The 14,198-nt window shown below is 41.8% G+C and overlaps 1 protein-coding gene and 1 long non-coding RNA gene across 6 annotated transcripts in view; one reads left to right on the top strand and one right to left on the bottom strand.

Moving 5' to 3' along the window:
• tp53bp2a (tumor protein p53 binding protein, 2a) overlaps positions 1–9,498 on the top strand; it is a 29,147-nt gene extending 19,649 nt beyond the window's left edge. For 3 of the 5 annotated variants that reach the window (XM_056394737.1, XM_056394735.1, XM_056394733.1), the window contains 10 exons: positions 592–775; positions 3,291–3,413; positions 3,615–3,736; positions 3,848–4,256; positions 5,080–5,927; positions 6,706–6,843; positions 7,009–7,142; positions 7,384–7,550; positions 7,712–7,911; positions 8,014–9,498. In XM_056394737.1, the coding sequence (XP_056250712.1) occupies positions 592–775; positions 3,291–3,413; positions 3,615–3,736; positions 3,848–4,256; positions 5,080–5,927; positions 6,706–6,843; positions 7,009–7,142; positions 7,384–7,550; positions 7,712–7,911; positions 8,014–8,055 (2,367 nt within the window). In that variant the 3' untranslated portion in view covers positions 8,056–9,498. The remainder of the gene's footprint in view (positions 1–591; positions 776–3,290; positions 3,414–3,614; positions 3,737–3,847; positions 4,257–5,079; positions 5,928–6,705; positions 6,844–7,008; positions 7,143–7,383; positions 7,551–7,711; positions 7,912–8,013) is intronic. The other 2 variants (XM_056394736.1, XM_056394734.1) reach the window with 1 other exon arrangement.
• LOC130181012 (uncharacterized) lies at positions 9,399–14,167 on the bottom strand. Its single transcript, XR_008829506.1, has 2 exons — positions 14,028–14,167; positions 9,399–11,746 (listed from the first exon to the last, which is right to left on the bottom strand). It is a non-coding gene; the product is annotated as an uncharacterized LOC130181012 (long non-coding RNA).
• Between the last annotated feature and the right edge of the window lie 31 nt (positions 14,168–14,198).

Genomic DNA, 14,198 nt, shown 5'->3' with positions numbered 1-14,198 from the left:
ATGTCCTCAGAATGAATCTTAATTACTTTGATTCCCTGGCTTGTCATCAAGCCCCTCGAGTGTGTCTAAGTCTCCAGTTGTCTCAGACGTCACTTCATGACACTACACCTCAAAAACCCTCATGTCTCTCTGTAATGACCGCTCTACTAGCACCACCCACAGGTCAGAAAAATGAAGAAACACTGTTGTGGTGCCACCCGCGGCCAATGTTTATACTTTTCCCTCTCTAGTGACAAGGATCTAAGAATATTAAAGTTATCTCACCATTTTTTATCTATCGTATGATTTTTGTTATAGGGCTGTTATAGACTTACAGTGTTATTAATTAGTTCCTCAGTATAAACAATCATTTTAGCATGCTTTCTGTGACTCATCTCAATCTCAACTGTTTTTTTTGTATCATTACCAAAACATCAGATAAAGTTTTGGTTACCATTCTGTTATTTATATATTTATGTGTCTAAATAATGTGTTCTCTCTCACTCTGCTGCCTACTGTAATGCAAGATAATTCAAATTACTCTCACTGACCTTTGCCACTCTAACAGCCTCCTCTTTGTTTTTTTGTCTCTCCCACCCTTCTGCTGTATAGCAGCCCTCTGATGGCCAAGCAGGACAGCAGTCAGGTCCGTCTCGTGTGGCAGCAGTCGGCCCATACATCCAGTCATCCACCATGCCCCGGGGCCCAGTGAGACATGACTTGCTTGTAAAACCAGCCTACCCTGACGGCACTGCCACCCTGCCAGCCCACGACCCACAGACCAAGGCCGGTGCAGGTGAGCAACCAAAGACAACATGCTGTCTGAAGCCTTTCACCTCTTAACTCAAGCCTTTTGGTTCCTGACCATGACTCAGATCTCTGCTGGAGCTGGCTCAGCAGCAGGCCATAACTTTGTCCCTTTTATTGTTTCACATATGATTTGGTCAGCTAAATGTGGCTATTTCTGAGTTTGCAACATCTCACTCTGCAGAATAGTTAAAAAAAAGTGAAGCTTAAATTCTCAGATCACAAATATTTAAGGAAACCAATAGGGAAGAGTCCTCAACTGCTGTTCCCTGTTTCTGTATGTATGTCATCATGGAGCTGGCTATGTTTTGTTTTTTGACTGTATGGCCTCCAGCAGGAGCAGAGGAGTCTGGGACACCTGCTGGTTGCGATGTCACTCTGAGCTCAGAAGGTAGCTAGTTACCTCCTGGATGGTGTGTTGTGACCTACTATTGCTGAGCCTGAACATCACAATCTTTTTTCCACTTTTCTGAATTTTTTATATGTTTTGTAGTGGGTGAACTTGTTTTTGAACCAATTTTTTTATTGCAATGGTGTGTGTCTTTGTGCCATTCTTCATATCACTTCACACTGTGCTGGTCTCAAATGTGCGTAAGGGGTTATTTATACACAGGCAAATTAGCAGGAGTTAAAATGAATGCTTATTGTAATAACCGGACTGAAAAGAAATATGAACATAGCTTCGAGCATTCAGGTGGTCTTTATACTCTTCATACTGGGCATCTTTCAGAGGGTCACTCCAGAATGTTTATTTGAATGAATTACTGATCCTGATTTGAAACCTGAAAAACACAGTCATGCTTATCTGACATTTATTTTGAACACACAGGATCTAAAAGTTTTATTTTTTTTTTTTTAAATCTCTTCTTTGTACTTCAAAGTAAACACCAAATAACTACACAGAATAGGCTATTGTTGCACTGCAGTAGCATGTGTGCAGTGTATTGGAGGGGAAGGAAGTCCACGCAAACCGATGATGGAGCAGAGCAACATATCCCATTTGAGGATGTTCTTTGTGCCATCCTGTATGCAGTAATTCTTTCTCATGCTCTTCATTACTGACTCACTCTTCCTGGCCTAAATCAGTCCCCCAGTAGATGGTGGGCCAGCAGTGAGCTTCATGTTATTAAAAATGAATGATCCGACACCAAAATTAGTCATTACAAAACAATAGCAGAAGGGATTCCCCTCCCTTGTTGCCTCTCTTGTCTCCTTATCAGCCCATGTTTTCCTATTTAAAGCAATCCTGCATACAGGAAGTAACAGTAACAGGTTTTTCCCAGTCTGTCATGATGTTACACACAATTATTTCTGCATGCTGAGTTGATATGCAGTATGGAAAGAAGAGAGATAGGGATGGGCGGGGACGCTGAGGAATCTGCTCTTGGTGTACAGCCATTCACAGCTCCTCTATAGCAGGAACGTTGTGCATAGTACCAGGCAGGCTCCTGAGGGTTGTGCTGGACTCTGCGTGGCCCCTCAGGGGGGTCCCCTGATTGGGCCCAGCCAACAGCATGTCTAGAGAGAAGGGAGATCAGGAGCTCTAAGACTACTTCGTTTTTCTTGTCTTTTAAATGCATCTTCCTCAGAAGCCATGTTCTTGCTTAAGCCTCTGAAAGAGCTGCGGGCTAAGAGAAAAGGTACACACCTGTGTGTGTGTGTGTGTGTGTGTGTGTGTGTGTGTGTGTGTGTGTGTGTGTGTGTGTGTGTGTGTGTGTGTGTGTGTGTGTGTGTGTGTGTGTGTGCATGCGTGCCTCAACAGCTTTGTTTTGATGTGTTAGTTCTTCATGAAAATTATCCTCACTGAAAAAGATAACACTGATTAGATATTTTCATAATTTCTTTGCTGGATCTTTAGTCCTTTTTGCTTGTTTTGCTGCTGTTTGTTAAAGCATTTATTGAGCTTTCTCCTGTTCTTGTTCTGGTGCTTTAAATGGGTCAGTTGGAACAAACACATAACCTTCAGTTGAACTGACATTCTGTGTGGATTCTGACCAACCCAATCAGGTCTTGTTCAAGAAATGTGTGTGTTTGTTGGTGTATTTGTCCAGCACCTCTTGAGAGGCAGCGTCTAACTACAGTCTGTGAGCACTGTGATGGAAATCATCATGTTTTTACCATCTTTGATGTGATGCGGATCTTGCTAGCTACAAGATCCTCATGCTTTTGTGGCTCATCTGACTGTGGATGTAAGTGGACATGCATGGCCACTGGCTGGATCTTAGTCAGTAAACCAAAAAAACAAGTGATGAGTAGAGAGGGAGGCAAAATATTGCAAACAGTTGTTTTTCAAAAAATTCATAATTTTCTGCTCTGTGTGACTCTGAAGCACATAGGTCTGTGTACGTCTTTCTGGATAGATAGTGAAGCTAGTTTCCACTATGTGTATTGGTGCTTTGTTTCTTTATTTCTACATACAATCCTATGATACATGCTAACATTTAAATACTCCCTGCCTCTTTTTTTCCCCTTCTTCACTCCCTCCTGTTCTGCGGGTCCCCTAGGCCTTCAGCCATCCAAGCTGGCAGACTGGAGCTCTTCAGGTCCAGAATCTAACACCAACGGTCATGGTGCCTCTTCAACACTGCCACGAATGACCTCTCACTCCAACTCTAACACAGAACAGGGTAAGGTACACACATGCAAACACCACATGCACACAGAATTTCCACAGAAACTGCACTGCAATCCCTTCCTGTTGGTATGAAAACAGTTACTGTTGAAATGGCAGAACAAATACTTCCAAATAGGCTTTTGTTTGTAGAAACACACTCTGTCTGAACATGAGATGATACTGATTATTGCCTCCATGTGTGGTCTGTGGATAGATGAGACGGAAATGAAGAGGGACAGGAAGGTGCGTCCATTTTCCATGTTTGAGCCAACAGAGGCTCCCGCAACTTCCCTCCGCAAAAACCAGAGCAGTGATGACCTGGTCAGGGACGCTCAGGTGAGAGGGAACAGAAACCATTACATGCTTAATCACTAGTTAGATTTGTTTATTACCACAAGAATATACCCTGGCATTTAATTTGCTATCTCTCTCTCCTCCTATCTCCAGTCTGCTCCCAAGGGTCCAGTCAAGGTACCTCCTCCTGTCCCCACCAAACCGAAAGGCCCTGGTGTTGTGCCCTACGGCAAACCAGGCCTCAACACAGGCACCTTCCCTAAAGCCAAGCCTCACAGCCAGCAACCCCAAGCAGCCCAGAGCCGCAGCCCTCTCACACCCTCACAGAGCCAGACACTCCCGCTACCCTCCAAGCAGGACACTCCACCTGCGGCCACAGTACGGCCCTTCACCCCAGAGCTGCCCTCCTCCAAAGACGCCAGCCTGAGCAAACCCCAGACCTTAGCAGCCAGCTCCATATACTCCATGTACACACAGCAACCTGGCTCAGGCAAGCCCTTCCAGCCTGGCTTGCAGGGCACTCTCAACAGGGGCCAGAGCCGCACCAATGGATTTGTCAGTGGTAAGAATATCCAGTTGCAACTTCTTAAATTTAGTGTTTGAACAATGTTGTTGAGGTGACCCAGATGATTCTGGTTAATGGACTCAATAGTGGTAGTCTGTGCTTTGTGTATAAATTTACTGCTTAATCTAACCTTACATCTGAGAGGATGCTGTGTCAGAACAATCTTAAATCTGAAGACTAATGCTGGAGTAAAAAAACAATTTCATGTCAAATCCAAATGCGTGAGTCGAGATATAAACAAGGGTAATGGAAAGTAGTATCTTACGTCACTCAAGATACATTCATTGTAAGGTAAATATGCCCTGCTGCCGTTTTCTTCAGCAAGAAAATATTCACACGCCAATGAACAGAGGAGCAGATAGAGAGGCTAAGCCATCTGTTACATCTTCCCTTTACAAACAGAATCACAGGCAACAGTACCTGCTGCTTCTGACTGGAAGTGTGGAAATGAAATGGGACAAATGTTTATCTTGCCCCAAGTCTGTTCTAAGGATTTTCTTGTAATACATGCTACTTTGCTTTGTAATTTTTCAGTCATAATTTGATGTGCAAGTTTTACAAATCCATTTCACTACACTAAGAAGTGACAAATGAAAGGCAGCGGGGAGAGGAGTAGTGAAACTGGGCCAAGTAGTTTATACAATAAGCAATGAGAGTAAAGGGCCACTCAGGCCTCAGACTTAGGTTATTAATTTGTAAGCGATACATTCCATAACCTACCCTTCCCATGTGACATCAAGTAACACAAGATTGTATTTCTGTAGCTGTTCTGTAGCTGTTGCCAAGTGTCTTAACACTTGTTTACTATCATTGTTTATAGTGTATGGTAAACCAGTGATCCCCAGTGGAGGCTTTCATCCAGAGAACCCCTACATGGACCGCCGCTCCCCTGCTCCAGAATCTGAGGTTGACCATAATGGATCTAACAATGTGGGTCCCAGCTCATCCGAGGGCCCCCAACCAGAAACAGAGCGCATCCCCCGGCCCCTCAGCCCCACCAAGCTGCTTCCTTTCATTTCTAACCCCTACAGACATCAGAGTGAGGGTGACCTGGAAGCCCTGAGAAAGAAGCTCTACAATGCCCCAAGGCCCCTGAAGAAACGCAGCTCCATCACTGAACCAGAAGGTCCTGCAGGGCCCAACATTCAGAAACTCCTCTATCAGAAGACCACACTGGCAGCTATGGAGACCACTGTGACAACACCAACCACTCCCACCTACACTGGTGAAGCAGAGAAGGCAACAGAGGGATCTGTGGGGCCACATGTCCCAAGCCCTCTGAGTGGCACAGAGAACCACCCATCGGAGACAGGACAGACTCTGGAGGGCGGACTGCTCCCATCTCACATCCCAAGTGCCTCTGTTCCAGCCCCTGCTGAACAAATGAAACCACCTTCAGGCATCCTAGAGAGCGAAGACATTATCCCCCCTCCTCCCCCATCCCACCCAGCCCCAAGGCCAGATGACGCTCTTTTCCCACCTCCACCCCCTGCTGGCTTGGAGGAAACAATTCCCAACCTGCCCCCTCCGCCTCCAGAAGGCTTCCTGGAAGAGTTCCCTCCCTACCCACCACCCCCATACCCCAGTGGCGCAGAGCAGGACAGCTTGGGAGAGGACACGTTTAACATGAAGGCACCTGAGGTCACTGGCCAGGTCACTTTGCCACCGGTATGAATCACCAACATTAACTGCTGAATCACAATTATTATGTGGCTCTCAGTTGTTTGCTTTTATGCTACCTGTGTTCTTAAAACCCCTCACATGTTTGTTTGTTAGTTCCAAGGGGCCAGATCATGAGTTACAGTTAATGCACATTCTGCTTTTCAACAGCAGTAACCTGCTCTGATGTTATATAATTAATGATCCCTAGTAAGTACTGCTATTGTTTCTGGGGGAAAATGGGCCTTATTCAGCTTACACTAAGCGGATAGCCACCCTACTTTCCCCCAATAACTTAGATGCAATCTGTGTTGAAAATAAACACCAGTTTATATTTTCTTTCTGTTAAGCTCTTAATGTGAGTCTTTATGGTGAGGTGGCAGTGTTGTACCCAAAAAGGGCAAACCAATGAAATTTCAGTTTTATGACCTATTTTACCCCCTGTCCCGTTCCCATTTAAGACCCTTTTAAGAACTGAAGAAAGCATTTTTTACTTCACTGAGGGTAATTGTTCCTAATCAGGTTGCATAATCAATGGTTTTAGAGAAATGAACTTGTGTCTTACCGCTTGTGCTGATAAACTGGATTAGCACTTAGAGCTGGAAAAACAAGTCCCTCCTCTGCTCTCAGTCCAGGTTGAGCACAACAGAGAGTGGACGCTTCCACTTCAGCAGGACAGACATCAGGATGAGACTCTAGCAGACTCACATCTAAGTTTTTCTTTCTTTATGCTGTAATGGCTGTTTAAGATCATTTGTGTGATTCACAATTATGACTGTGCGTTTAGGGAAAGAGGACCAATTTGCGCAAGCCTGGCTCTGAACGCATCGATCACAGCATGAGAGTGAAGTTCAACCCACTGGCTCTGCTGCTGGACTCTTCTCTGGAGGGAGAGTTTGACCTGGTCCAGAGAATCATCTATGAAGTAAGAAATGTGGTTTCTTTGGCTTTTTCTGCTGTGTTAGTAAGCTACCATGGTATCATAGCTATTTAGGTTAAAATATCTAAAGTAAGTAGTCATTGTATTTCACTTTTTGCTAAAACTAAAATCAAACTTTTATTTAGTCTGTCTTGTAATTTCTAATCACAGGTGGAGGATCCCAGTCAGCCCAATGATGAAGGCATCACAGCTCTACACAATGCCGTCTGCGCCGGACATACAGAGATCGTCAAGTTTCTAGTTCAGTTTGGTGTCAATGTCAATGCTGCAGACAGCGATGGCTGGTAAGTTCAATGCTGAGATGGTTGATAATAGATTCTAGGATCTGACCCTCAGACTAAACTGAAGTCTGTCATGTTAGAATATTACCCTGCAGTGTTAGTAGGTTGACAACAAAACCGGAAACTAGTGTACTTCATTCTGACTGTAGATAGTGTTTTTTTTCATATTTTGTAATTAATTCTTTTCTCCTGTTCTTTTCTCCTCTTTACTCTGTGTTCCTTTCCCACTCACCCTCTATCACAGGACACCTCTTCACTGTGCTGCATCCTGCAACAATGTGCAAGTTTGCAAGTTCCTGGTGGAGTCTGGCGCTGCAGTGTTTGCTATGACTTACAGCGACATGCAGACAGCAGCTGATAAATGTGAAGAGATGGAGGAGGGCTACACCCAGTGCTCTCAGTTCCTATATGGTCAGTGAAAGCTGTTTTTTGTTATATGTTACACACGCTGTCTTCCTTTTACTTTCTCATCTTTTTTTATGTCCTGCGTCTGTTTTTTACTTGACAAAAACACACTATACCTGAACTGTTCTTGCTCTGATATGTGTTATTCTAAATCGGTCTACCCTCAGGTGTACAAGAGAAGATGGGCATCATGAACAGGGGGGTGGTCTATGGTCTGTGGGACTACAATGGTGAAAATCCTGATGAATTGTCATTCCGCGAGGGAGACTGCATGACCATCATCCGCAGAGAAGACGAAGACGAGATCGAATGGTGGTGGGCACGTATGGGCGACACTGAGGGTTACATTCCTCGTAACCTCCTTGGGGTGAGACATGAGTCAATGAAATTGTAATAATAAGTTTATTTTATGCAGAAGCATTTATCTACAGTTGCCATGTTGACATATCCACGTTATTGTCCCTAACAGCTCTACCCCAGAATAAAGCCACGACAGAGGACCCTGGCTTAAAACACAAAGATTCCTGTGCATTCCAGTCTGCCAGAACTCTCCAAAACACACACACACACACACACACACACACACACACACACACACACACACACACACACACACACACACACACACACACACACACATACGCACACACAGGCTTTAACAGACTGGAGAAGAGAAGGACACTGCTGAAATGAAGAGACAAGGACAGACCAAACAATATGAAGGATCAGCTATGAACTCTTTCTGGCACTTTTCTGTATCTACCACAGGGGGACTGTCTCACTTATTTTTCCAGGCCACACAGTGTACTTTGTACTTCTGACACTAATGGCATTGTTTTCCTTTATTCCACTGTTTTTGTTGTTTTTTGTAATTACTGTCTGAACTACTATCTCTAAAGTGACAGAAACTCAAATGTTGGGATGTAAATGGAACAAGCAGTATTTTTATTTCTAGGAAGTGATTTTTACACTTTTCAACAGTCTTTTACAATTTGCTTTCTGTGATATTTGTTAGTTCTAACATACGTGGGGCTCTACATTGCATGAGGTGAATGAGTGGATGATAATGGTGATGATGTTTTTGAAATGCTGTTACCATGACAATCTTTGCGGGCTTGTTTCTCGTCATCTATGCTGAGTGACTGTGCCTCCGTATAACTGCACTGGAGGTGTAAAGTTTCAGTTGTGACCACCACTGTTCTGGCAAACAAATGGAAAACATTGCGATGGGATCACACCAGCTGCGACATCGACCGATGAGTCCTCAGTAGTCACTATTACATTATTTCATGAGTACTCAGTACTCATGGGTCAGACCACACACATCTTCAAACTCGGACTTCATTTGGATCTCAACTACATACCTGTAAAATTGCAGCTGGTAATGACTAGTGGAAAAACGGTGATTAAAGCTTCTAATTGATCTATTGCTGTTCATTCTGTGGTCTATGATACCCAGAAATTTTCCTGCATTGGCACATGTTTAAGATGCCATAGATACTGTGTATACATGTATTTCTGTCTCACAGACTAGTGAAATGTTACTGCAGGAATGATGTTGTTATGAAAATGGACTCTTAAGAGGCCCTTTGATCAAGAAGGGGTCATGCAGTATGAATTTTAATGTTTTATTACAGCCATTCCATGACAGTACAGTAATGTAAGAGGACAAGCCTAATACCAGAAACCTTTACTTTTTGTAGCAACCACTCAGAGATGACACATTATATTGTACAGTCAGAGAAGAATTTCTACGTCAAATAATGTCTTAAAAGCAAAAAAGTAAAAAATGGAACTTACATTCCCAAATGTTCCCAAAACTCAACTCATCACATATCTGTCAGTGCAGATGTATTTATTTTTGTTACTTTTTTCTTTAGCCCTTTTGTCAAAACTATAACCACAAATGTACTGTAGTATTTCAAACATTTACAATAAAATACTTTGTACTACGTTTATATCGTCTTCTTGTTACTAACCACAGATGCAGATTTTAATCCATTTTTTTTTTTTTTTTTTTATCATTATCATAACAGGGAATGGACACCAGATTCATTTTAACATTAATATTTGCTGCCCTCTGCTGGACAGAAGGTGAATCTCTCACCTACCAGAGCAAGAATTAAAATATGGAGTCTGTAGTAGGAGCAAGTTATCAACTATATGTGAATCTTGTTGATTAGGTGATGCCATACATGAAACTTGAATCTGGAAACATGAAAAACGATATCTGAACATATTATTTAGTGGCACTCCGCTGTATACCACACTGTACTGGCATGGCTCCCCCCCCCTCCAGAATCAGCTCATCAACTGCAGCATATCTACCCCTGCTTTCCCATGCATTCTTCGCCAGATCATTGTTGCGACTACTACTGTAGTAGTCAATGTTTCAGGCCAATACTTGTTGTTTTGCTGACTTTGCGCTTCTATACTGCTTTCCCTACGTTCAGGATCACTACTCGCCTGCCAGTTCTTCAGCCTGCTACTCTATCTGATTCTCTGCTGTGTCTAGTCAGCACCAGCCACGTTTCCCCCTACCATCCCCACCCACACTGGCCGCACTCCACTCCCCCGTTCCCAGTCACCCAACTCTATACCAGCCTTTCCAAATCCAATAAACCTTTCTGTAATCAATCCTCACCTTGTCTGAGTCATGCATCTAGGACCTTTCTGTATACATAACAACATTGTGAAGTAACGCTGTTTGTTTTTACTGTACTGTCATTAAGACATCACTATGGACAAAGAAAAAAAAAACACTGAGCCATGATTTATTTTATTTGGATATTTTTGTATACTTGTAGGCCTGTGTATTCAGTATTAGTATGATCAGGAGAGGGTGCTCCATATTATTGAGCCCCTGTCAAAGCCAGCTCAAACCAACATATTATCAATGGAGATTGTTTTCTTTCTTTGCAGGAAAGTAGGCAGGACATTAAAGAATGTTCCCATTTCAATTTTACCTCACTGTCCCAAGACTAAATAATTACAGAACGTTGCAGAATAATAACTTCATTTCCTTTTAATCATCTCAGTCGCCAAATGAGAACAAACAGCATGGTCCCAACAGAAAATGAACAATTTAAAATTTAAACAGCATCAGTATGAATTAGAAGTGGAAGACAACATTCTCAGAAGGAAACAACAAAATAATTGGTGTATTAAGTATTGTGCATGTGTTTGTCTTTATCTGTAATCATGAATGTTTGGGGTGCTCCATTTTCTGCAGGCAAAATAAATTACCGCTTGAACAAGACTAAGCATCTACAGCCATGAGAGCAGCTCTGTGAGACTGTGAGTTTATGTTTACCATGTTCGCCATGACATTTGCTAATTAGCACTAAACACAAGCGCATGAGGATGTCACTTGCAAGTATTTGGTCAAAAGGGGCAAATTCAAATTTTGACCAGATGACGGCGCTAGATGTCACCAAATTTGTTTGGATTCATCCTCTGGTCACCATGGATAGCTTATCTGTACCAGACTTCACGAAAATAGGTCCAAAAGTTGTGAAGACATTTCAATCTTAACCACAAATGACAACCTCATGGTGGCACTCAAGGAAAAGGCATGGGATCACCAAAATCAGTCGGATTCATCCTCTGGAGACCATGAATATCTACAAAATGTCATGACAATGACATAATAGTTATTGGGAAATTTTAGGCTGGACCAAAGTGGTGGACTGGCAGATTTCCATCCACAGAGGTATAATGTTTACTATGATGACCATCTTAGATTGTGCTGTGTAAGCTTCTTCAAATAACACACACTTTATTTACATCTAGATACATGTTGTTTGAAAGAAGAAGAAAAAAAAAAAACCAAACAATGCATGAGTGGAATTTAAATAGACTGGTCTGAAGTCCTTCTGCATGCTGTGTACAGGTCTCTGCAGATCTCTCTGTAGCAGAATAACAGGCAGAGTGAAACAGTTCCCAGTCCTGGATTCTGTTATTATTAGCTACAACACACTGGGAGAGAAACACAAGTGCTGAATCTTGTGATGTAACCACAATATATGTCTGTATGACCACATATAAACTAACCACGCCACTCCTTCTTCAGGTACCACTGTTGCCATGGTAACCAGCAGCTGTGACGCTCCTTCCTCCATTCACTCTGCTGAAGTTCTTTTGTTGTGTCCCTTTGTGAGCTATATGGGGTTAATGGAGCTGAATGTTCAAGAAATTCCCTGCTGGATGGCAAGAGGGAGATGAGATAAAATGCTGAATTCAACATCAACACTGCCCACCGAACATGACTGCATTTATAATTGATGCGTAGATTCATAATGAATTCAAAGTTCTGTATAAATGAGAGAAGCAGCCATATGTGGTATGACAGATAGCTGCCATTGTGTCCCATCATAATCAGAGTTCTCATTTATCTCTGCTGCACACTTTGTGTTTTCATGAACAGTGTGAAGACCCATAGGGTGTATGCACACAGATAAAGATCTGATCTATGTTGTTACTGTTTCGTTGTACAAAATAATGACTCACATCTCATGTATTGGCCCTCTGGGCATGTTATTTCATTGGGTTTGTGTATCTCTGGGGATAGGAACAGGGGAGAGTGATGGAGCCAGTTTTCCTCACAGGCACCTTCGTTAAGTGTTGAGCTCTTTCATACACAACCTCGACATTTACTGGGATATAAGATCAGCCTCACCCTGAATCTCACCTAGTCTAGAAAATCAAAATATAATATTTTGCCCGAGGGTCTGGAGTGGAAGAAGTAAGGAGGTGGGAAAACAGATGAGGAGCTGCAGGTGCAATTATGTCTGCATGCCTGAATTTGAGTAATGTGAGTCTTTCACAAGCAACTGAAAGGTGTTTGATAAAGAAAAAACCTAAAGCAAAATATACAGTGACATCTTTAGTTTAAGTGTAACATCCATTGTCCTCTGTAAACCTGCAGTTAGGATCAATCTATGGTGACTTTTAAGCCTGTACTGAATTAATTATTTAAGAGCCTATATGGTGGAAAAGATTGTTCTTTCCTTTGCTTATATTTAAATACGACAACCAAAATCTAGCAATATATGGATCAAAAATCTGATCACAGTTGGTGGGTAGTTTATGTTTCCACTGTCAATCAAATCTGATCAAACCACACCAACACAATCGTAATGTAGCAGATTAGAGTTTTTGAGAGTTAAACATTTAAATACCTAAAGAAGAACTTTGACTTGCATTTTTGCATTTTTGGTGTGTTTAGTTTCGCTTTGACTATTTAAAGTTATCAACAAAAACTTAAAGCTGCTATAATCAATATTTTAATTTGAAAGTGGATCATGAAAAAGCTTGGATACACCAACTGTATATCACCTGTCCAGTACCAGAAACAACAGACATGAAAAGTTAGCAACTAGCTTTAATATGAGCATTTATAGCCAAAGAAGATACTTCCATGTTTGCTTCAAATTTACCAGATCAGCTTATCAGGTCATAATATCAGTGTTGTTCACAGCTTGTGTCTGCTGCACCAAAGTGCAGTTACTGCAGGTTTAAACTCTTGGTAAATAATACCCTAAGATGCTTTGTCCCCAAACTTTACCTTGATTGTTGCTTTTTTAGTCATATCAAAAAAGTCTAAGATTTGAAAATGAACTTTTAGGTTTGAAAGAAACAGTTATTGATCGAATTTACAAAGCAGCATCAAACACTCAAAACTCTAGAGAGTCATGTTTTTATCTTTTTCTCTCTTTTATCAGGAGAGATTGAAGATTAAGAGCTTAAACACCTTCGCTTGATTAACCTCCTAAGGGGCCCCCAAGTTAGAAATTTGTTGTTGGGCCCATATTAACCCCCACCATATACATCTCTACAAACCAACTAGTACTCTAGAACTGAATCAATTGATCAACAGAAAATTGGCTGTCACAAACTTTTGGTGATTGATTAATCCTTTGTGTGATTTTTATGTGTTACTTGGGCTTCAGGAAATAATGATTACACTATTTTATGACATTTTGTAGTTTAAACAATCAATCAATTATTAAAGTAAATAATTGTGAGATGTATTGATAATAAAAATAATTGTTGGTTGCAGCCTGACAGTTCTCCCATTTGAGTTATTCTACCAGCCTGATGCTTGAAACACAGAAAAAGTGGAAGCAGTTTGATGGAACCAGAGACACAACTTTATTGTGACAATATAAACTATAAAACAGTTAGAGTCTTAAAACTAGATTTTGGCAGAGGGAGGATGGATGATCTGGCGTAGTTAATATTCTACTTCACTGGTGTATATTTCCAACCCATTTCTGATTAATCAAATTATGGCAACCTAAATGATATGGAGTGAACCAGGGGCTTTTGTGGCACCTGGGGGTCTGGGCCCCTTAAGCAGCACTACACACAGTGATAGATATGTACATTTATCATTTTAATCTCCGTTTAAGCAGTTTTTGATACACATTTTATTATTGTTGTTTAGTTAAAAAGTTAATAATAAATACCAACGGTAAATACCTGGTAGCTTGTAATTCCCTCTATGCACGCTAGGTGTCAGTGTGACGCCACCCTGCAGCACTGAACGGGACAGGTTACATTTGTGCACCTTTTTGGTTGTTCACTTGGCCTCATCATAATTGTAACTGCCCCTGCGCGGGCTGCAGCTCAGGATACACCTGAAACAAAGGT

This window comes from Seriola aureovittata, chromosome 14, assembly GCF_021018895.1.
Source record: "Seriola aureovittata isolate HTS-2021-v1 ecotype China chromosome 14, ASM2101889v1, whole genome shotgun sequence".
Taxonomy (NCBI): domain Eukaryota; kingdom Metazoa; phylum Chordata; class Actinopteri; order Carangiformes; family Carangidae; genus Seriola; species Seriola aureovittata.
The sequence above is the reverse complement of the archived record's forward strand: the minus strand, read 5'-3'. Positions and strand labels throughout refer to the sequence as shown.